At 53.5% G+C, this 22717-nt stretch overlaps 1 protein-coding gene across 1 annotated transcript in view; it reads left to right on the forward strand.

The window, feature by feature from the left end:
• The window catches only part of IGF2R (insulin like growth factor 2 receptor), a 96944-nt gene that overhangs the window by 64221 nt on the left and 10006 nt on the right, over positions 1-22717 (forward strand). The window contains exons 23-41 of the mRNA XM_045865843.3: positions 1155-1325; positions 2612-2755; positions 2835-3010; positions 3273-3360; positions 3816-4031; positions 4924-5054; positions 5305-5402; positions 7445-7581; positions 8575-8765; positions 10318-10444; positions 11473-11592; positions 11894-12150; positions 12466-12684; positions 14464-14613; positions 17105-17266; positions 18396-18603; positions 18956-19102; positions 20042-20276; positions 21043-21179. Of these exons, the coding sequence (XP_045721799.1) occupies positions 1155-1325; positions 2612-2755; positions 2835-3010; positions 3273-3360; positions 3816-4031; positions 4924-5054; positions 5305-5402; positions 7445-7581; positions 8575-8765; positions 10318-10444; positions 11473-11592; positions 11894-12150; positions 12466-12684; positions 14464-14613; positions 17105-17266; positions 18396-18603; positions 18956-19102; positions 20042-20276; positions 21043-21179 (3114 nt within the window). The remainder of the gene's footprint in view (positions 1-1154; positions 1326-2611; positions 2756-2834; positions 3011-3272; positions 3361-3815; positions 4032-4923; positions 5055-5304; positions 5403-7444; positions 7582-8574; positions 8766-10317; positions 10445-11472; positions 11593-11893; positions 12151-12465; positions 12685-14463; positions 14614-17104; positions 17267-18395; positions 18604-18955; positions 19103-20041; positions 20277-21042; positions 21180-22717) is intronic.

Genomic DNA, 22717 nt, shown 5'->3' on the forward strand with positions numbered 1-22717 from the left:
CGTGAGCGACCTGCCCTCCTGCCCTGGGGCCACGGCGCTACACTCCCGAATCGCCCTGTGTGCCCTGCCAGGCCCCTGACGTGCGGTCCTGTAGCTGGCGGGTCGCGCTGTGGGCTCTCCCTCTGCCTGCCCCGTCCCCCAGCCTCCTAACACTAGGCCCCTCAGGTGGTTCTTGGACGTAAAGCTTTGTGACCTCAGGCTGGTTACTAAACCTCTTTGCTTCAGTTCCCTCCCGGACTGGGCGGGGTCGATGGCCTTACCTGCCGCCTCCGTGGACTGCTCTGGGTCCTTGGTGGCCTGCCACTGCTGGCCCTGGCTGCAGCAGCCCTGCGGTGGTCTTCCTGCTTGTGCTCCCCCCCGCCGCCCAGCATTCTGTGTTCAGAGCACGTCACTCCCAGCCATGTGCACCTGGAGTAGAGGCCAGTGCCGTCACGGTGGTTGGGGCAACACGATCTCCCACTCCGCGTTCCATCCTGCTCACCTCCTGCTTCTGAACCCGTCCGGGCCGCCTCTCACCCGCCCTCCCGTCCTGAGCCTGTGTCCTCGCTCTTGCCTCTGCCCATTTTGCTCTTCCCTCAGGATGGCCCCGTGGCCCCTTTCTTCTTTCTCAGCTATCCGCCCAGATGTCCCTTTCTCGGCGGGGCCGGCCACCGCATTTAAAACCCGCACCGCGTTGGGGTTTCCTTGGCCTGGGCCTGCTGCATGTTCCTTCCTTGCACTTCTCGCTGTTTTGTGTGCCCTAGACTGCATGTCCTAGGCTCAGTGTGGGGGCCGCCGTACTGGGACGTGAGCTCCTGGGGGGGCGAGGGTTTTTCTGAGTCTTTCACTTCTGTGTGTACGAGGAACTAAGTCTTGTCCAACAAGCCAGTGACGTTAGCTAGTGTTTGGGTTGAGGAATGGATGTTGCGTTTGCCTGTTTTCTGGAATACCAGGACGGAGGACGTTCGGCTCACCCTGTGAGCCCATGGCTGTGTGGGTCACGACTGCGCTGAGGGTGGCCGCTCGGCTGCTCCCGTCGGGCCCCGTGAAACAGACCCAGGGCAGTGGTGTCGTCCTTCTAACGGGGGCTTTGCGGTTTGTCCCCAGTGGCAGCCGCTGCTCTGGGATGTGTCGGGACGGCTGCTCTGCTTCAAGTCTGGCCTCCTTGTTCCCAGGGACCGCTGACGCCTTTATCATCCGCTTTGTTTGCAACGATGACTTTTACCCGGGAACCGCCAAATTCCTGCATCAGGACATTGACTCTGGCTTGGGGATCCGAAACACTTTCTTTGAGTTTGAGACTGCACTGGCCTGCGTCCCCTCTCCTGTGGATTGCCAGGTCACGGGTAAGGCCGAGAGGCCCGGGCTGAGGAGACCGGTCGAGGGTGTGCGTGTGTGCGTGAGTGTATATACGCGCGCGTGCGTGAGTGTATATACGTGTGCGCGTGTGTCCGTGAGTGCGCGCGCGTGTGTGTATATATGCGCGCGTGTGTCCGTGTGAGTGTATATACGTGCGCGTGTGCGTGGGTGTATATACGCGTGCATGAGCCTGTGTGTACGTGTGCGTGAGTGTATATACGTGCGCGCGTGTGTCCGTGTGAGTGTATATACGTGCGCATGTGTGGGTGTATATACGCGTGCATGAGTGTGTGTGTACATGTGCACGCGCGTGTGCGTGAGTGTATATACATGTGTGCGTGTATATACACGTGCTTGTGTGTGTCCGTGAGTGTATATATGCGCGCGCGTGTGCGAGTGTATATACGTGTGCGTATCCGTGTGAGTGTATATAGGCGCGCGTGTGCGTGAGTGTATATACGTGTGCGCGTGTGCATGTATATACGTGTGCATGTGTCCGTGTGAGTGTATATACGCGCGCGCGTGCGTGAGTGTATATACGTGCACGTGTGTGTGTCCGTGTGAGTGTATATATGCGCGCGCATGTGTGGGTGTATATACGCGCGCGTGTGTCCGTGAGTGTATATACGCACGCGTGTGCGTGAGTGTATATACGTGCACGTGTGTGTGTCCGTGTGAGTGTATATATGAGCGTGCGTGCGTGAGTGTATATACGCGCGTGTGTGTATGCGCATGTGTGAGCGTGTGCATGTGAGTGTATGTATGCGCGCGTGTGAGCGTGTGGTGTGCTTTGTTTTATAGGCAGCATATTTGTGTTATGTGCTTCTTTGATCCTTACACTTGAGAGGTTTCTCTTGAAGAGAATGTGGTTATATAATTCAGGGTTTTAATCTACATTTTGGAATCAGAAGCTGCCTAAGAACAGAAGAAAACTCAGGGGAAAGAAATATCAGATCTTATTTGAGGACCTAAAAGAAAGGATGTAAAGCTCTGTAAGGCGCACCCGGACACTGAACAGTGTCCCAGGATGCCTCGTGCTCTGCAGATGGCTCTGCCCCTCCACATCAGTGGTGCTTGTTGTGAAGGGCAGCTTCGAGGGCAGAGCGAGTGTACGTGTCTGTAGGAAAAGCCTCTGAGCTTCCTGTGGATCTCCTGATTCCTTCATAACCAATGTCAAGTTCGTGCATCATGGGTCTTCGGTCAGGGTGAAAAAGGTGGTGCTCTAATGCTAACCAGAAAGCAGGGCTAGCTGGAGTGTTTCCGTGTATTTCAGACGTCGCTGGAAATGAGTATGACCTGAGTGGCTTAAGCAGAGTCAGGAAGCCCTGGACTGCTGTGGACACCTCGGCTGATGGAAGAAAGAGAACTTTCTATCTGAGTGTTTGCAATCCCCTCCCTTATATTCCCAGATGCCACGGTGAGTTGAGAGCATTTGACTTGAGTTCCATCTGCCTTTCTCCTGTCCTCTGCCCCAGACGAGCTCCCATCTCTTGCAGGCAGCGCAGTGGGGTCCTGCCTGGTGTCAGAAGACAACAGCTGGAACCTGGGCGTGGTGCAGATCAGCCCCCAGGCTGCCGAGAATGGCTCCCTGAGTATTGTCTATGTCAATGGTGACAAGTGCGGAAACCAGCGCTTCTCCACCAGGATCACGCTCGAGTGCGCTCAGACCTCGGTGCGTGAGTTGATGAACTGCTTTCATTTCCCACTTCCCTTCAGTCTCTCAGTCTTCTCTCCGAGTTCAGTCCTGCCTGCGTTTTCATGGGTTTTCAGCCTTTGGTAGCATTTGACTAGATTTTCTTCCAGGTCTCACATGTTAGTAAGTGCTCTGTGTTTTTCCTCGTGGAGATCGAAAGTTGGATATTAATTGTGGCTATCTTTTTGACTGACTTTTTAATAAAAAAGGCAAAAACATAAATATTTGGTTTCTATTCTAGGGATCCCCAACATTTCAGCTTCTGGATGATTGTGAGTATGTGTTTGTCTGGAGAACGGTGGAAGCCTGTCCCGTCATCAGAGTGGAAGGTAAGACCTGGGGCCCAGCCCACTAATAGTTGTAAACGGATGAAGTAGCAGAGGCTCCTAACAGCGTCCTAAATGCAAAACCCCGTCGTAATGGCGGGGGGGGTAATTTCTTATCCTTGGGTTTTGACTCCAGTGCGCAGCTAATTTTGTCGGTGACACCCTCCTTACCTGCCTGGAGCGATGCTGGGCTAGCGCCTTCTCACATTTAAGAATCTTAACTTGGGGTTTTGATTGGTCCAGTGGATCTTTACCCTGTGACCTCGGCTTTTCTAGAAGGCTATCTGATAGGCGGTTTGTACTTTGTGTAGAAGCACATTGAGATAACGTGGAAATAGCGTTTAATGCTTATTTTAAGACTGTACTCATCTGATTAAAAATTGGAAGACTGTTTTTTGCCCGACGGTGTGAGTGTCGGTAGGCTCGCAGTTGCCCTTCGTGTCTGTGTGTCCTTGAAGGAGACAACTGTGAGGTGAAGGACCCGAGGCACGGCAACCTGTACGACCTGAAGCCGCTGGCTGTCAATGACACTGTCGTGAGTGCCGGCGAATACACCTACTACTTCCGGGTCTGTGGCAAGCTGTCCTCAGAGGTCTGCTCCACTAACGACAGGTCCAAGGTGATCTCATCGTGTCAGGAGAAGCGGGGACCCGAGGGATTTCAAAAAGTGGCAGGTACCGTGGGTTTTTCTTCTGCTCTTGTGCAAGAATGGAACTATGTATTAAGATGTTATACTGAAGGATGACTTCTTTCTGGAGTAGGAAAAAAGCTTTGTTCTGGTGAAATATTAACGATGCTTCTGATTTCACTTGATTTTCTTAAGTAGATGTATGCTGACAGATGTTGTTAGAGCTTATTCTGTTCGTTCTTCAGCAATTCCAGTTAGTGATTCTTTACTGCAACCAGGGACATGCTGAAGTAGCCAGTAATGGGTGTTCTGAGGTGGTACTTTCTAGAGTTGAGTCAGAGGGGAGGCATCTAGGACAGGGTTTGGCTATAAACTTACAGGGCAGGCTTGTTGGTCATCATGCTGTCTCAGCAGCTGGGCAAGTGATACTACATTTAAGAACTCTTAAAGCGAGAGAGCACACGAGCACAAGTGGGGAGGGGCAGAGGCAGAGAGAGAGGAGCTCACGCAGACTCCTCCTTGAGCTCGGGGCTCGATCCCACAACCCCGAGATCACGACCTGAGCCGAAACCAAGAGTCTGGACACTTACCTGACTGAGCCTCCCAGGCACCCCTAAGTTTAAGAACTTTTAAAAAGAAAGTAGCTGACGTGACAAGTGCATGGGCAACGCCTCGGGGCCATCCTCTTAGGCGAGGAGGCTGGGGAGCGGCTGCTCCTCATTGTTCCCACCATGAGTCTGTAACGTCGTAACCTTGGGTGAGAGGAGGCCTGGTTTTATTCCGCCCGCAGTGCAGTGTGGCAGGGAGCAGGTTCCAGCGCCCGGGGGCCAGGCAAAGCCCCTCTTCTAGCCCTTTATCTGGGGTACGTGATGTGACGTGCCTGTTAGGGTTAGCATGGCGGCACCAATCCTTGTTTTAATTAGGTTCTTTCTGAACAGGTCTCCTCACCCAGAAGCTGACGTATGAGAATGGCTTATTGAAGATGAACTACACTGGGGGGGACGCTTGCCATAAGGTGTACCAGCGCTCCACAACCATCTTCTTCTACTGCGAGCGGAGCACCCAGAGGGTGAGTGTGCTTCCAGCCCGCCCGGATGTCTGCCTGGCCGGGAGCCGCTGCTCCGCATTCCTGCTGCTCGATCTGCTCTGGCTAGCTTCGTTTAGATGTACCAGTTACAGAAGATACGTCAAAACCGTGATGGATTTGTCTGGATTTTAACGACCATAACCGTCCTTTACTATATTCGTTCCTAAGATCTAAAGGGTAAGAAACGAACTGAAGTTTCCCCTCTGACGTATCTCTCTCTCGCCTTCTCCAGCCGGTATTTCTCAGGGAGACTTCGGATTGCTCCTACTTGTTCGAGTGGCGAACGCAGCATGCCTGCGCGCCTTTTGACCTGACCGAGTGCTCATTCAAGTAAGTGGATGCCGTCTGTTGACCTTCTGTGCAGTCGGGGGAGCTTGGCACAGCTTAGCTTTAATGATTTGTGGTCGGGGGACAGGAGGTTAGCTGAGGTGGTTTCTCTCCACCTTCGTCCCTTCATATCCAGATGAGCAGTTGGACTAGGTTAACTTCCAAATCCTTCACAGCTTTGGGTTTCGGTGACTATTTTGTGTTAAGATGCATACAGGGAGGTGATTGGAGTTGGAACGGAAAACCTTGCATGATTCACAGGTGTAAGTGGAGTGGAGTGACCAGGACGTCACCTGGCCTCCGCCCACCCTCGCACACCGCTTGTGTCTGGGGACACCACAGTGAGGAAGGGCGTGGAGAGGATGAGGGGCTGGGGTGTGGGAGACGGTGTGGGGGAGGCGGCCCCCAGACTGCAGGTTTTTAGGGGCTGTCGATGGTTCTTTTGATCTCTGTTGCCTGTGGCTCCTGGAATTGGGTGGCTGGCAGCTCTTGAGGTAAGGGAGAGGTCTTTCCTGTGTGGGAATGCCAACAGAGTTGCCCTTGGAACTGTTACAAAATAGGCATCTTGTGTCCCATCCGTGGAGGTTGGTCTGTGGTTCTGAATGTTTAAGGGACATGCTCTCTCTTCCGCTGTATGATGATCGACCCTGAAAAGGATCGCAGGGTTACAGCATTCAGTCCTGGGGGACAGTAGAGTAGTCACTTCCATGTTTTCCTTACTTCCTGTTCTGTTTGATTGCGTTCTCTCCTTTTATTTAGGTAAAGTAATAATTCTGTAAGTGTTAGTAACGTACGGAAAAGCATACATTCAGGAATCTACGTGTTTAGTGACGGTGAATCATAATTTGTTTTGTAACATTTCTTTTTCCAGCTAACGCTTCATGAACGTTTCCACGTGAAACAAATTCATTTCTTATTTCTAGTGGGTGTGAACGATCCTTCCGAGTAGATAGCCCTGATTGACTTGACTGTTTTCTTACTGCCATTTGAGACTGTCTTCCACTTCCTGAGATTTGTGTACAAAGAGTCTTATATTTTTGTACATAAAGCTTTTCCTACCAAATATTTTTATTTACCGTTTTTAAAAGAATTAATGAAGTAAAAAATGGAATAATCAGTTAAAATGGAAGTTGACACATGCATATTGTAATAACTTCATGGGAGTACAAAAACGTGTACAGTGAGGTCATCTTGTTGGTAAGTTTTTCTCTGACCACGACGTCTAAAATCTCAACCTCCCTCCACCACCCAGCCCCAGATTTTTTTCCTCTTCAGCTTTAATCGCTCTCTGACATACTGTCTACTTAAAAAAACTTATATCCTGTTTATGGTGTTTTCCTTCTCCTGGTAATTTCTGCAAATTTCATAAAATGGGTGATTTGTATCTTTTTGGTTCAGTATAATACCCTCAGCTTAGCACGTATTTTTTGAACGAATGAATGCTTTCCGTTCTCCTCTTCCCTGCTGAGACCTTATGGGGTGGCATCTGTGATTGCGCCTCTGTCTTCACCTGGACCTAGTGCTTCCTGGGGACAGACGTGGGTCTTGCTCACCATTGACCCTGCACCTGCTATGGGGTTGGCCCTCAGTAACAGTTGTGTGTGGGATTTGTGTAGTAAGTAAACTTCAGCCTGAGCAGACATGTCAACAGCAGTTCATTTTTATTTCAGTGGCCGTCTCAGGGTTGGACAGCAGGTGGTTGCTCCCGAGAGTGCTCTGTGCTGTGAGCGCGCCACGGAGCCCACTGTTCTCTCCTGTCCTCTCACGGGCCTGAGCACGGGGAGCGCTTCCTTTGCAGGCCTGGTCTTTGCTTTTTTTTGGATTAATACATGATTTTGCTGAACCAAGTCTTAAAGTTTCCTGAGCTCAGGTTCTGATTCTGACTGGAGGTGGTGGGCCAGGTCCAGTCTGAAGTTCTGTCCCTGGGTGGGACCTGAGGCTCAGGATGTCAGGCACAGACCGCACCTTAAATATTGAGCCTTTCCAGTGCTTGGTGTCCATCCGGAGTCCAAGTGAGCCTAACCGCAGTGTTCTCCTCCTTCCAGAGACGAGGCTGGCAACACCTTCGACCTCTCGTCCCTGGCAAGGTATAGCGACAACTGGGAAGCCGTCACAAGGACAGGAGCCACCGAGCACTATCTCATCAATGTTTGCAAGTCTCTGTCTCCCCAGGCTGGTTCCGGTGAGAGAGGACTCTTGGGTGGATGGCTTGTAGTCAGTTTGGGAGAAGATCGAGTAGGAACAGGATTCTGTGAAGGTGTTTTGGCCATGAAGTGGCAGGAGGAATTATTTAAGGGTCTCATGACTGATCCCTGGGATGGTCTAGCAGAAGTCTTTGTTGAAGGTTGAAGGCTCGCTGGGAACACAGTAACCTTATTTGAACAGGAGTTGGAGGTGGGTGGAGGGAATCATGGTGGTAGGTGATTTCTTAGCAGGGTGGGAGACACAGAGAGCAAAGCAGAGATTGAACGCATGCCCTCTGTGTTTACTGAGAGTAATGTGGGTGGGTGCTCCTTTACATTTGAGGCCGTGGGCCCCTTTCCCCTCACTTTCTGTGCTGGGCAGATCAGTGACAGCATGGTTCCTAATCCATGAGGTGGGACTAATTCTTTACACAGGGCAGATAGCACAGACATTTTGGGGACTGGGAAATTGGCAGAGTTCTCAGTAACTCTTTTTTTTAAAGATTTTATTTATTTATTTGAGAGAGAATGAGATAGAGAGTATGAGAGGGGGGAGGGTCAGAGGGAGACACAGACCCCCGCTGAGCAGGGAGCCCGATGTGGGACTCGATCCCGGGGCTCCAGGATCATGACCTGAGTCGAAGGCAGTCGCTTAACCAACTGAGCCACCCAGGCGCCCCTCTCGGTAACTCTTAAAGATGGTACTTGAATGTGGGCCATTTAAAATGTCCTGTTGGCTTATCTAGGTATTTTAGTCTCAACGTATTCGGGGTTCAGAAATAATTCGGTCTATGAAACCTTGCATTCTCCCCGCACCGCATGCCTCTGCTAACTGAGAAGTTCTGTGGCATCATTGTCATCTCATGCGAAAGAAACAGCAGATATTTTGGAGTGACTATTAGAATGAAGCGTACAGCATGTCTGACATTGCTTACCAGATAAATTCTGGGCTGGAAAAGCGGCCAAGGCAACAACCATGTCTCCTCTCACAGAGCCGTGCCCTCCGGAAGCAGCCGCGTGTCTCTTGGGCAGCTCTAAGCCTGTGAACCTCGGCAGGGTGAGGGAGGGGCCGCAGTGGAGAGGTGGCGCCACTGTCCTGAAGTACGTCGATGGTGACTTGTGTCCAGACCAAATTCGGAAAAAGTCAACCACCATCCGCTTCACCTGTAGCGAGAGCCAAGTCGTAAGTGACAACGCTTCCTCAGCCCCCGGCGGGTAGCTCTGGGGCCCAGGGAGACGGTCTTACTTGCCCTGGGATCCGAGTGGAGGATGCGATGCTCGGGACTCCGTGGCGTGACTGCGGGTGCTGGCAGTCCTGCCTCAGCCCTCTGGCTCGTGGGCACCTACCTCTCTTCTCTGGCTCCTGGCGGGTCTGACCTGCAGTTCTAGTCTCAGAACTGGTTGGTTCTCCTTAAAGTTTGGTCCCCTGCAGGTGCCCCCCAAGGCTGTAGAGCAAACCGGTATTTGACAACCTGCCCTTTGCCTTCACGGATGCAGCTTGGGAGAAGCAGAAGGTTAGACAGACCAGGTTCAGGGCTGCTCTTTATTTCCTAGCTTGGTTACTTAACTGTGCTAAGCTGTGTACCCGTGAATAACACGAGCTGTTCCCGTCTTGCCAAATCGCTGTGAGGTGCAGAGAGAGGAAGTAGGAGGTGCCGGGCATCACTGCCCGTTGGTGCACGGTCCATGGGGGCTGGTCTCATGTCTGTGCTCCATGCCTCTCTCTGAGGGGTTGGTGGGTGTAGCTAAGCAGGCGTGGGACTGACTGAATGGTCTCTCTGGACTGTCCCCACAGGAACATCTCCACGTGTGACATGAAGGTGAAGCCCCCTGTGCTATTAAAAATTAGGGTTGTAACTAATTTTAGGAATAAAGTCAAGCTGGACCAGCCCACTCAGTGTTCTAGGCTGGAGCGCCCACTGTCTCCCGCTGCGTTTGGCCAGCAGTGGTAGGAGGAGCTCTGGGAGCCTGAGGTCTGCCCTCTTGGCAGGAGTAGCAGCTGGGCCTTCCTCCTCGGGAAGCTGTACAGAGGCTTAGCCTAGACAGGAGCTGCTGGGGCCCGGACACCTGGGCCCCGATAGACCCTCTCAGCTCCGTAACTGGCAGAGGCTCATGGTAGAGGAAGAAAGAGCTGATGGACATGTGGGAGGAAACACGAGGGTGATGTGTGAGGGGCTCTGCACGTGGGTTGCCCAGGAGGCTGGCAAAGCTGCCAGGGGTTTATCTGCAAAGGAGTGTACTGCTGAACCAGTCTTAGCAGCTCCGTGGTGGACAGGAAGCGTGGGGACGGAGCGCGTGTAGCTCGTGCAAGTGGAGGATCGTGGAGTAAATGACGAGTTTTCTGGGTGGGACTTTTTGTTTTGTCTATAATAACAGATCTGAATTCCTTTGCTTTTAGAGTGTTACCAGCTATTTCCTCTTTCCTGACTCACCAGAGCCTTTGAGCCACTTCCTCACCCTGTCCCCTGCCTGTCTTTCCCTAGCTGTAGCTGTAGAAAGATCTCCATGATGCCCCAAGTGGATTTCTGGCTCTGAGTCTGCCTCGCCTTGCATATGTTAAGGCCCTAGTGCAATCCCAGGAAGATCTTGACCTTTTGCTTTTCTAAGTGTGCCCTCAGTCCATAAACACACTGACAAAAATTCCACGTGGTATTGCAGAGAGGCTCCCACTTGATGGAAGCTGACGTTTCGTAGAAATTGTGCCCTGTTGACAACACTCTGTCCTTTGCTCGTAGAATTCCAGGCCCATGTTCATCAGTGCGGTGGAAGACTGTGAGTACACCTTCTCCTGGCCCACACCAGCTGCCTGTCCTGTGAGGAGCAATGTGCACGACAACTGCCAAGTCACCAACCCTGCCACAGGTGAGGGACGCTGCCAAGCACCAGCCCCCCCATAGTGAGAACGCTGCCAGTCACCAACCCCCCCCCACAGTGAGGACACTGCCAGTCATCAATCCCCCCACCACAGTGAGGGACACTGCCAGTCACCACCACCCCCCATGGTGAGGACGCTGCCAGTCATCAACCCCCCCCCCCCCAGGGAGGGACACTGCCAGTCACCAGCCCCCCCCCCCCCCATGGTGAAGACACTGCCAGTCACCAGCCCCTGCCCATAGTGAGGACGCTGCCAGTCACCAACCCCCCCCCCCCACAGTGAGGGACACTGCCAGTCACCAACCCCTCCCACAGTGAGGGACACTGCCAGTCACCAACCCCCCCCCCCATAGTGAGGACACTGCCAGTCACCAGCCCCCCCACAGTGAGGGACCTAACTTGAAGCTGGGGAGCAAGACTCCCTTGGCAGTAGCATTCTGTCCACATGTGTGCATGTTGGCGTCCTCTCTTGCTCTACCCAGTTTTGTTTGCTAGGACTTCTCCTTCGGTGGGGAAGAGATTGATCCATCTCCCTGCGAGTCTTGCTGCCCATAACGCCTGCTTCCGAGTGTGCCTGTCACACCAGCTGTAGGCTTGCAGAGTTGCGTAGAGTCCGTGTCCGTGGTCCAGTGGTCCTGTGGGGGCAGCGGGGAGGCCTCGACTGCCGTCCGTGCTGGAGACCCAGCAGGCTGCGGCTGGCCTCCCTTGGCCATGGGAGGGATGCCATCAGGCCCTCCTGAATCCCACCAGGGCCCTCGTGGCCCTGTTGTGGCCCAGCCCCGGGAGGAGGAGGACGCTATGAGCCACTGTCTTCTGAGGAAAGATGAGCCATCATATAAACTTGCAGTCTCTAGCCTCATGATGTAGTCTAGCTGGCCAGGAGCATTTTTAGGGCCAGGTCAGTGAACATGGCAAGTGGCGGACCCACGGCAGGAAGTCAGAAGTCCCAACGGCCAGCGTGGTCCGTGGGTGAGCATGCTGGCGTCACTGTGTGTCTGCCCCTTCCCCCCTTGCAGGACACCTGTTTGATCTGAGCTCTTTAAGCGGCGGAGCTGGACACACGGCCGCATACAGCGAGAAGGGGCTTGTGTACATCAGTGTCTGTGACGACAATGAAAACTGCTCCCCCGGCGTGGGTAAGTGCATGACCACCGCCACGCCTGGGTCTCCCGTCCCCAGGGCTGTCCCCAGCCTCCGCATTCCTGTGGCAAAAGAGGGAGTAGAACTGAAGATCCATCACCTCTGCTGTAACATTCTGCTCATGGCGGGGGAACCCGTGGCTACGTGATGAAATGGTAGATGCAGGACACTTGCCGAGACCTCACTGGACGCTCAGAATGACAAGTGTTAGCTCTGGATTTGCAGAAAGCAGTCCTCAGAAAGCTGGTCACCTGAGTCCATAATTGTGCTTTTCCTCTCCCTTCACGTTCGGTACAGGGGCCTGCTTCGGGCAGACCAGGATCAGTGTGGGCAAGGCAAACAAGAGGCTGACCTATGTGGATCAGGTCCTACAGCTGGTGTATGAGGATGGATCCCCCTGTCCGTCCAAATCCGGCCTGACCTACAAGAGTGTGATCAGCTTCGTGTGCAGGCCTGAGGCCGGGCCCACCAACAGGCCCATGCTCATCTCTCTCGACAAGCAGACATGCACGCTCTTCTTTTCCTGGCACACGCCTCTGGCCTGCGAGCAGGTGGTGAGTCTGGGGTCCGTGTGGCCTCTGAGAAATGCCTGCCTGACGCCCGGGTGGGCCCTGGTTCCCGCACCAGCTTTCCTGCAGGTCACTGTCGGCCACCACTCCCCCCCCCCCCCCCCCCGCCAGAGGGTACCCAGAATGGCTTAGCCACCCGCGATGGTCCCAACAATGAGTAGGTCTAAGTGCCCAAGCATTTGGGGGATGTTGTTCCATCTTTCGTGCTTTTTTTGTGCTGCTTTTAAATTCCTGGGGTGACTTAGTGGTGATGAGGAGAATGTTACTGTGGACTCCAGCGAGGTCCTCCTTGTCTAACAGACGGAGTGCTCTGTGAGGAACGGAAGCTCCATTATTGACCTGTCCCCCCTCATCCACCGCACGGGGGGCTATGAGGCGTATGACGAGAGTGAGGATGACACTTCGGACACCGGCCCTGACTTCTACATCAACATCTGCCAGCCACTGAACCCGATGCATGGGGTGCCTTGTCCCGCTGGAGCGGCTGTGTGCAAGGTTCCTGTCGACGGTCCCCCCATAGTAAGTATGGGAAACACAAGGCAGAAACAGGTTTTGCAAGATTTTTAACAACTGTCATGTTGTGTTTCTTGCTTTCAGTGGAGGGTTACTCAAGCAGATAGGAAGGTGAAAGGATCTGGGACTGTGTGTGTCCTGGGTCCAGTTGGGGAAGATTAACGTTAAGGATTTGTGCATTGAGCCATCCGCTAATGATGGCGACCAGGAGGTCTCTGAGTTGTGGAAGAAAACATGAACACGTGTGAATAGGGTGTCCTGTTAGGATTCTTAAGGTTGACTCTGATCAGGAAACTTATATGTAAAGTGGCAAGAAAGAACTGATAAGAACTTGATTTCTTTTTTTGAAATGCATGTCTGGGGTAAAGAAAGTGCTTGGGAGATACAATCACTTTCTTTGGTAAATGAGTCCTTCGGGGCAAGAGCAGATCTGCTAATTGCTGGATACTCTGCCTTAAAAGTTTGGGACTCCTAGCTCTTTTTAGTACAGCTTTGGCTCTTTGAAAATTGTCTTCATGAGTTTTCTTTATGTTTTATCAAATCTTTGCTGTGCTTTATTATTTGAGATGCATCTCAAAAGGGTCTATTTCTATATTTCTATCTGTAGGCTTTACGCAGTCCTGTCATAAGATATGGAGATGTCCTTTTTTTTTTTTTTTTTTAAGATTTTATTAGAGAGCGAGCATGCTTGTAGTACGCATGAGTCGGGGGGAGGGGCGGAGAGGGAGAAGCAGACTCCCTGCTGTGCAGGGAGCCTGACTTGAGGCCCGATCCCAGGACCCTGGGATCATGACCTGAACTGAAGGCAGATGCTTAATTGACTGAGCCACCCAGGTATGCCTGGAGATGTCCTTTTAAAAATGGGTATTATCTGCAGCATTGGTATAGAGAAATGGGAGCGGGTGGGGAAATTGGCCATGATATGAGTCTCACAAAGTCCTACCTGCATGAGGGGCTAAGGGCCTGGGTGAACCACATCTTAGTAGGAAGCTCTTCAGTGCCGTCCTCTCTGACCGTGCAGGTTGGGACCCTGGATGTGAGTACCTTTCTGATAGGTCAGATCTGCTGTATTTTCCTGCCTGGCTGTCCTTTTTCAGATTTTAAAAACGGTAGCCAGTTTCCTGCTTGGAGTAGGTGTTGAGTCATCATAGCCTGAACATGCCGGCACCATGGTGATGAACGAAAGCCCCGTGGCTCACTCATGCACACATACACCACTTCTGACCATTCGTCTTTCCTTCGTTTTTGGGTTTATTTGCTCAGAAATATTTACTGAGCAGCCAGTGTGCGTCAGATGCTAGGCTGAGCAATAAAACGTCATGGGAAATAAGCCTGTGCCCTCCCAAGGATGTACCGAAGGGCACTGCCAAGGAAACCGAGCAATCCTGGGGCAGTGCTGGGTGTGAGGAGGCGGCCGGCGTGGGGGCAGATCTGTGGGCTCCTGCCGCCACTCACCATCAGGTGATAGGGGACCATGCAGCATTCTTGATACTCCTGGACAGAGACCTATTGCCTGGAATCTTTGAAAATTCACCATGATTGGAAATAGAATCCTATTGTTAGAAATCGTAGGATCGAAACTGATGACTGCTGACAAACTGAACTTTCTGAGTAGCAGCTTTTATTGTCAAGACTTGTCAAGTGAGTTGCTCTTAACCTAGTTTCTTTAGATGCTACTCATTTTCAAAACAGATGAGGTATTGTTGTTGCAGTTCTGTATCAGCCTGTGTTCGCCAACCCAACGAGCAATTTCCTGAAATGCTGTTTGCTTTTTTCTTTGTTTAGGATATTGGCCGAGTCACAGGACCTCCAATACTCAACCCCATAGCTAATGAAGTTTACTTGAATTTTGAAAGTAGTACTCCTTGCTTAGCGGACAAGCATTTCAACTACACCTCACTGATCGCTTTTCACTGTAGGAGAGGTGTGAGCATGGTAAGTGTGCACCTGTTCACAGTCTGGGGGCTGAAGCCTGGTTTAGTGAGCCAGAGCTGCAGGCTCAGAAAGCATGCTTTAGGCGTAAGGATGCCCGTATTGAAAATGGATGCAATCATATGGTGTGTCAGTGGTGCATTGAATAATTTAAAACCATTAATTTTTTTTAAAGATTTTATTTCTTTATTTGAGAGCACAAGAGAGAGCGAGCATGCACATAAGCGGGGGAGGGCTCGGGGGGGAGGGGGAAGCAGGCCCCCCACTGAGCAGGGAGCCTGATGCGGGGCCTGATCCCAGGATCTTGGGATCATGACCTGAGCCGAAGGTAGATGCTTAACTGATTGAGTCACCCAGGTGCCCCTAAAACCATTAATTTAACAATGAGTAAGCCCACACTGAATTAATGGAGCGGACTTTGCACAGCGAGGCTTGCTGTAATTTAAAAACGTGAAACACTTAAGCATAGGAGTAGTTTTCAATGTGTACCAATGTATAGAAGTGTCAGCTTTTTCCTTTTTTAAAACTATAGCATTAGTGATTTTATTCTTATTGGTAACTCAGACTTTTGGCAGCTATCATTGTTCAGGATATAACCCAAAATTTAGAAGTTAGCGAACAAAAGAAGGCCTCTCCGGAATCAAAATAGCTCTAACAGAGTTGCATATGTTCCTTCTAAGGAGGTTATCGACTTCTGTTTTAAGTGCATTTAAAAATAACATGGCTTCCATCACGAGTGTCATTCTGTTCCACAGAGTTTCTGCATACGTTCTCTCTGTGAATAGGAGATGAATGGGTAGGTTGTGGCCCCCATTTCACAGGGACTCAGAGGTGCTGGGTGCCGTACCTGACTCATGCAGCCCTGCAGTGGCCGCCGGGACTCCCCCTTCTCAGCTGGCGAGCTCTTTGCTCCAAGCAGCCCAGCTTCACAGCGCGGAGTCTATGCTTCTGAAATCTGTAACACTCTGAAAACTCAGTCCTCTGACATGAGTGATGGAGGCTACTCATGGTATTTGTCCCACTTGATAAGAATATTCATACATTTGGCTACAGAAACATGAGTGTGCTTGACTGTAGGACTGTGTGTGTGTGTGTGTGTGCGCGCACACGTGCGTGAGAGAGAGAGAGAGAGAGAGAGGTGATAGAAATATGTGCCTCTTAAAATCCTGAAGATGATGAACTGTAAGGCTCATCTGGCCCTAGGAGCTCAGGTAACGGGTTTCGGTTCTAGAATGTGTCTTGTGGATTCCCTAGGCTGACTTTCTGGTTTGTTGGCCTGTAGCAGGTCTGTCAGGGAAAGGGAGCTCTAGCTGCCCGGCAGTGGTGGGAAGTGACGTGGCAGCAGCCTGGGGAGAGGAGGGACAGGGGAAGACACAGACCATCGCTGCCTGGGCCCTCCCCATCTAGTGGCTCCCCCCACCTCAGGGCCCTTGGACACGTCCCTGTTCACAGATGGTCCGTTGGCCCTCAGGATGATCCTGAGTTACCAGGGGGGCAGAGCTGTGATCAGCGAACTCCTTTTATCTCTGGGTATGTGTCTGTATGTTTGTGCAGTTTGTCCACCCGGCGGCCATCGGCACACACAGCCTAAGGCAGCGTGGCTTAATCTGTAGAAAGGCTGCCACGTTCAGTAGTTCTCTCTTCAGAGGGGTTCTTTTGAAGACCCACCTCCCGAGGAGCTCCGGTTATCTCAGCCTCCCACATGGAGAGCGTGTAACGGCCTAGCTGGGAAACTGCTAACCCCACATGGTGGGCCGTCCACGGGCGGGCACGGAGTCTCAGGGCAGCAGTGTCATGTTCAGAGTGACAGTGTTCACTGGCTTTCAGAGACCGGGCACCTCACACGAAGTTGTGCGCTCAAGGTTGGAAAGATTTTAAAGAGGCTTTCTGCCCCTGTGGTTTTTACCTTTAGTGGGAATACTTTTCCACTGAAGCTTATAGAAAAACCGATTCTCAGCAGCAGCTAAAAATGAAATTGCTGACCAGCTGCCCGCCTGTGCTGTTGCTGAGCAAGGGGGGCATAAGCATGCCGGTGCGGGCTCCGTGGCCCGCGTGCAGTCTGGCCGAGTGGTGTGTGGGCCTCGTCCGGGGTGGCCTCAGTTTGTAGCAGCGGGGGGGAGACGCTCCCGGCGAGCGTCCCAGAGGGCTCGGCTCCCTCCTCTGCCTTGGCAGGGCCTCACTTTCATACCCTGCTCGGTCATGACGTTTAAAGAACTGGTAGTGTGGACATGGGGACTTTGTCTAAACGCAGGGCCACGTCCTGGAGGTTGCGAGAGGCTCCAGGTGTGTGGGCAGGGCCATCCTGGTTCCTTGCAGGGTGGTGCCCCTGCCCCTCCCTCCTGGAGGGGGGCCACTGCGGGTCACCCAGAGCACCTGGCAGCCTCCCCGCCACGGCCACAGCCCCGGAAGCGGGGGTCTCTCTCTGGTGCCAGCTGGGGGAGGAGAGCCGTGTGAGGATGCTCTACTTGACCCATGTGGGTTTTCTTTTGAACAGGGAGCTCCCATGCTGCTGAGGACCAGTGACTGCGACTTTGTGTTTGGGTGGGAGACCCCACTGGTCTGTCCAGACGAAGTGAAGGTGGACGGCTGCTCCCTGACGGACGAGCAGCTGCATTACAGCTTTAACCTGTCCAGCCTTTCCAAAAGCACTTTCAAGGTAATGCCGCTCAGCTGGAGCCCGCTGATCTTGGGGGCACAGCGGCCTGGGTTCTTTGTGATACCTTCTTGTGTTGTAGGTGATGGGGCACATGTGACCACTGAGGCACAGTGCACGGAGGGGTAATGGGCTTAGTCTCCGCCCTGGACACACAGGATCAACTTGTCGGGGATTCTAGACTGTGTAGCGAGCAAGGCCCAGCTAACGCCTGAGTTGTGCGCCACGGCTCAGAGTTTAGCTCCATAGGGCTTTGTGAGGATTAAATGATACAACGGAGGTCAGGAGGCTGCTTGGGGACGTGCATGTGACCACCGTGTATCCCATAAGGGCAGGGCCAGGTCTGGTACACCCAGAAGAGGCTGTGAGTCATTCCCTTGTGTCTCCTGCCAACCTGACTTCAAGATGCAGATGCAGCTCTTTTGCTGACCACAGAGGTAATGGATAGAGGCAGCTGCTAGGATGTTCCTCTGACTTGAGATACATCTGTGTGTGTGTTGGGGGGGAGCTTATCTGGTCTTTGTGTCATGGGCTATTTGTGATATCGATGAGGCCGTGGACATCTTGAGTCACTGGGGTTTGGGGACCCTCCACCTGGGGGCCTGTGATCTAGATGTTACTGAGTTAGGCACCTTGGACCATGCCACCAGATCCCAGCACCTCCCAGGGGATGGTGGCTGGGGAGTAGTGAGCCCCGAGGCCCGTGCCCTGGCTCCTGTGATAGAGACCTTGCACAGGTGGGACTGGTGCGCTGCAGGTGTGAGCCTGCAGAGGGTGGGGCCGGCAAGGAAGGCGACGTACGTGCTCAGCGATGCTGTGTCTACTTCCCGCTCATCAGCTCTGTCCTCAGCACTCCTGCGTCACAGGTGGGGAACCCGGGCTTCAGGAAGGTGGAGGAGCAGCCCGAGGTCTGACAGCCGGCTCCCCGCCAGGGGCCTGGGGGTGGACGGAAGGAAGTGCCCAGACGGTGGGTCAGGCATTGCCCTCTGGAGGAAGGTCAGGAGTGGAGAGGAGGAAGGGAGCACTGAGGCAGCCGTGCCCAGCCCGCAGGCAGTCCCTGCTTTCCGGCACGAGCGACGGCTCTCCCCACCTGGAGACCCACTGACGCCCACGCGTGTTCTTGTCTGTCCAGGTGACTCGAGACTCACGCACCTACAGTGTAGGGGTATGCACCGCGGCGGCAGGCCTGGATGAAGGAGGCTGTAAGGACGGCGGTGTCTGCCTGCTTTCCAGGAACAAGGGGGCATCTTTCGGGCGGCTGGCATCGATGAGACTGGATTACAGGCACCAGGATGAAGCTGTCATTTTAAGTTATGCCAACGGAGATAATTGTCCTCCAGGTAAATCTTTGTAGCAGGGCGTGTTTTATGTTGTGGGGAGTGTGGTGGTAGACCCGGCCACAGGAGGAGACTGAGGCATGGAGCTCGGATGCTGTGAATGCGGACACCTGGCTCGGACCCCGTGGCGTTCCACCCACACAGCCCTGAGTGTGAGTGCTCTGGCCTCGGGCTCATGCTGGTCTGTGAGCCTCTTGCCATGTTGGGACCCAGAGGCCAGCGGTCCTGATGTTGGCTCAGGGTGGTGGCTTTCATAAGGGATCCCTGTGAGCGTTCCCAGGTGATCGTGTGCAGCAGTGAAAGCACAGCTGAGGTGCCAGTAATCAGGGTCACGCGATGTTCTTCTTTTCTCCAGAAACTGAGGAAGGTGACCCCTGTGTGTTCCCCTTCATATTCAATGGGAAGAGCTACGAGGAGTGTGTTCTGGAGAGCAGGGCGAGGCTCTGGTGCTCCACCACGGCCAACTACGACAGAGACCGCGAGTGGGGCTTCTGCAGACGCTGTACGTAGCGGAGCACGCGTCCGGGCTCGGGCTGCCGCGTGGCCGGCGTCCTCCCCAGGCTGGCTTCGTGCTCAGACCTCTGTGGCTGTCCGAGTTAACCCTGTCGCGTGTCGTTTTTCCACGTCACGCTTGTTTTGCATAAAGAGAGGACATCTCAAATGGCTCCGTGGGATGTGTTACGTGACTGGGTACATGGACTGAAGTGGGGCAGGGCTGACAGGCTGGTGCCAGGTGGTCAGCGGGGCCCATTCTCTAACTCGGGCGGTGGGTGTCCTCGTGCCGGCGCCGCTGACGGCCGCTCGCGCCTGTGCGGAGTCCTGCCGGTCACGGGCCTGCGTCGGCAGGAAGCGCGGTGGGCTCACCTGCCGGCTCTCAGCCGTGCGGCGGGCACGGCGCGGGGCTGGGGCTTCAGGCTGAGCCGGGCCGCTCACGGGCGGCACAAACGGGCGTGAGTGCTCGAGGGACGTGATGAGGAGATACACGAAAACGACTTAATTCTTGTAAATGCTCAGGGAGCGAGAGGGTATAAAGAAATTCTAAGTGTTAAATTTGCAGGGGCCTATTATAGTTTTGTTTTGAGGCTTATTATGACAGGGCCTTTCTCCTGGTCTGGTGGACAGCACTCACGTGTTTAGGTAATTACAGGTACCTGTTGCTGTTTTCATTTCTTGTCCTCATTCACATGTGACCAAATGTTGAATACCGTCCACGGGGGATTGAGCTAGTGCCATGGGGTCATTAAGCACAAGAGGAGGCAGACACAGGGCCCTGGGGGGCCTTGGTCTGTTTCGGGCCGGGGGACACGTGAAGGAGACGGCGCAGCTCTGGCGGGGGCGCGGGGGCGGTGGCGGAGCGCAGCGGAGCGGGCTGGGGGGGGAGACGTGAGGGGCCGGCGGGGGGCCAGGCTGCCGTCTGAGTTTTCTGCATGCTGCTCCCCAGCAAACAGCCACCGGATGTCTGCAATTATCTTCAAGTGCGACGAGGAGGCCGATATTGGGAGGCCACAGGTCTTCAGTGAAGTTCGTGGCTGTGAGGTGACATTTGAGTGGAAAACAAAAGTTGTCTGCCCTCCAAAGAAGATGGAGTGCAAATTCATCCAGAAGCACAAAACCTACGACTTACGGCTGTTGTCTTCACTCACCGGGTCTTGGTTCTTTGTCCATGAAGGAGACTCGTGAGTACCTATCACCACGTGCCAGCCGTGTCCTTCTCGGGCCTGTTGGTGGTGGGCTCTTGGCGGTCCGCTTCCATGTCCCTGCAGAGCTGGGGCTGCCACGTAAAGCCGGTGCTTGCGGTGGCTCGAGAGCCCCTCACGGTGCCAGACCTGGTGCCCGGGGCTGGGTTTGAAGGCAGAGGTGGACAGAAAGGGAGCCTTTGGAACCAGGAGCCGGCGATCCGCATGCGATAGAATGAGTCTCGATGAGTGTTGTGCTTGTGAGGGGCTTCTGTCTGCTGCTGGGTGTGTGTGTGCGGGGGGGTGCATTGATTTTCTCAGCTCTTTGGCACCCACCCCGTGGGCTGTGTGGGTCTGAGATTTGTGGCCTGTGGCGGCCGCTCCATGTCTCTCTGCCAGGGGCCCTCAGACCAGGAAGGCCTCAGCGTGGGGTGGGGGTGTGCACTTGGAGGCCTTCGGTCCTAAGGTCAGCAGCTCGCTGGGATTGGAGTCGCTGCAGATCCCAACCCAGCAGCCCTCCTAAACCACACCGTCTCAGGGTTCACCCCCACCTGCCTGGGTGCCATGCCCCCTTTTTCAGGAAGCAGCCACTCCCGGGGCCTTTACTGGAAAATCTGTTTTGGTGCTGTGTTCTGAGGTGCCGTGGGGCACTTGGGGACCAGCACGGTTCCTGTTTCTGAAAGGGAGGGGCAGAGAGCTGCACCCCAGTGCGCAGGGCAGACTGGCCTTGCACCCTGCTCCTCCACTTCTCTGTGTTGTTTCACAGGTACTATATAAATCTCTGCCAGAAAATATATAAAGGGCCTCTCGACTGCTCTGACAGAGCCAGCATTTGCAAAAAGAGTGCATCTGGTGTCGTCCAGGTCTTGGGGCTTGTTCACACACAGAGGCTGGACGTCTTAGGTAAGGCCCTGGCTCCTTGTTGTGCATGCTTACGGTGTTGCATCGCAGTTGGGAAGGTGAGGGCATCCTCATGGCCAGGAGGGTCAGCACTGGCTTGAGCTGAAACCGCCAGATACCATTCCTTATGACTGTTTCTCAAGCATTTTGGTAATTCCTGGAACATTAGAGTAAGTACCACTTTGTATTCCCAGAGATGGCAGGTCCTAGCAGGTGTGTGTAGGGGGGTCACCTCTCCTGGGAACGTACTTCTACCCTGAGAGGGTCACAGTGGTTAAGATTCCTCTGAATCCTTGCTCCAGCTCTGGATTGAGTGCCGGAGTCTGCATATTATATGCACCAGCATTTACTCAGGAAAGCTGAACAGTTATGCAAGAACTTGGTAAAGATAATTCAGGGGTATGTTTTTGTAATGTCTTAACAATTAAGAAAATACTGAAGCTCTTTTTAATAGTGTTAGTAGAAAATTCATGTCGCAATTGGTTGTTGAGTGAAAGATTCTATCTTTCATTATTTATTTGAGAGAGAGCGAGAGTACGGGAGAGCACGAGCTTGGCAGGGATGGGGAGAGGGAGAAGGAGAAAGAGAGTCTTTAGCAGGCTCCATGCCCAGTGCAGAGCCCGACGCGGGGCTCCATCTCACGACTCTGAGATCACGACCTGAACCGAAATCTAGAGTCAGACACTTAACCTACTGAGTCACCAAGGCGCCCCTGTCTTTCATTATTTAAAAGGTAGGTCTTTCTTAGATAGGAATAACTGGGATATGTTCGGAGGAACCAGTAAAGAAAAACACCTTTACCTTGTTGGAGTAGAGTGGGGTCCCCGAGTTGTCCTGATTAAACCACGGGTGACTTGAGTCTGCTTGAGCTCTTGGAAGGGAGACAGGGAATTCCGAGGGACCACTGTCACTGTGGATGAGAGGCGCACCAGATGGTAGGGTCGCCTGGAGCGGCCTCCCAGCCCGCCATCCACCGCTGTTCCCACACGGCTCACGACGAGGGGTGAGGGTGGCTCTCTGCTCTGCAGTCTCGTGGTTGTGTACAGATACTGGATCAGCCCTTCCCCCGGCTGCCCACAGCCAGCTGAAAGAGGTTTGCAGGGTGAAGGCCTCACGGAAGGTTCGGCTAGCAGGGTCCCCAACACACCCGGGGCCTTACTCCTCGGCCCCAACAGGACGGCTGTCCAAGGACAGACACCGTGACCCACATGCTCAGGAAGGGCTGCAGCCATGTGGGGTGGAGAGATGGACTGTCTGTTCCAGGAAGTCACGTTTATCTACAGCTGTGCTTTCGGCCTGTGCAATCCTCACAGCTCTGTGGGGGTGGGCTTGGGGTTAGAGTCCATGTCCCAGGTTGGGCAACGAGCTGGGGAAGGTCGAGTGTATTGCTCGGGAGTGGAGGGTGTCTACAGTAAGACCTGCGTTGGTTTGTTTCCCATGCCCCGGCAGTTTAAGAATTTCTCTTTAAAGCAGTAGAATTCTGTCTTCCAAAATTTTGCACAGGAGCCTGATATGTAATTCATCCGGTACAGCTTTGAATT

This window comes from Mirounga angustirostris, unplaced genomic scaffold, assembly GCF_029215605.1.
Source record: "Mirounga angustirostris isolate CCGP_5_RB_7025 unplaced genomic scaffold, mMirAng1.0.hap1 SCAF_8, whole genome shotgun sequence".
In the NCBI taxonomy this organism is placed as follows: Eukaryota; Metazoa; Chordata; class Mammalia; order Carnivora; family Phocidae; genus Mirounga; species Mirounga angustirostris.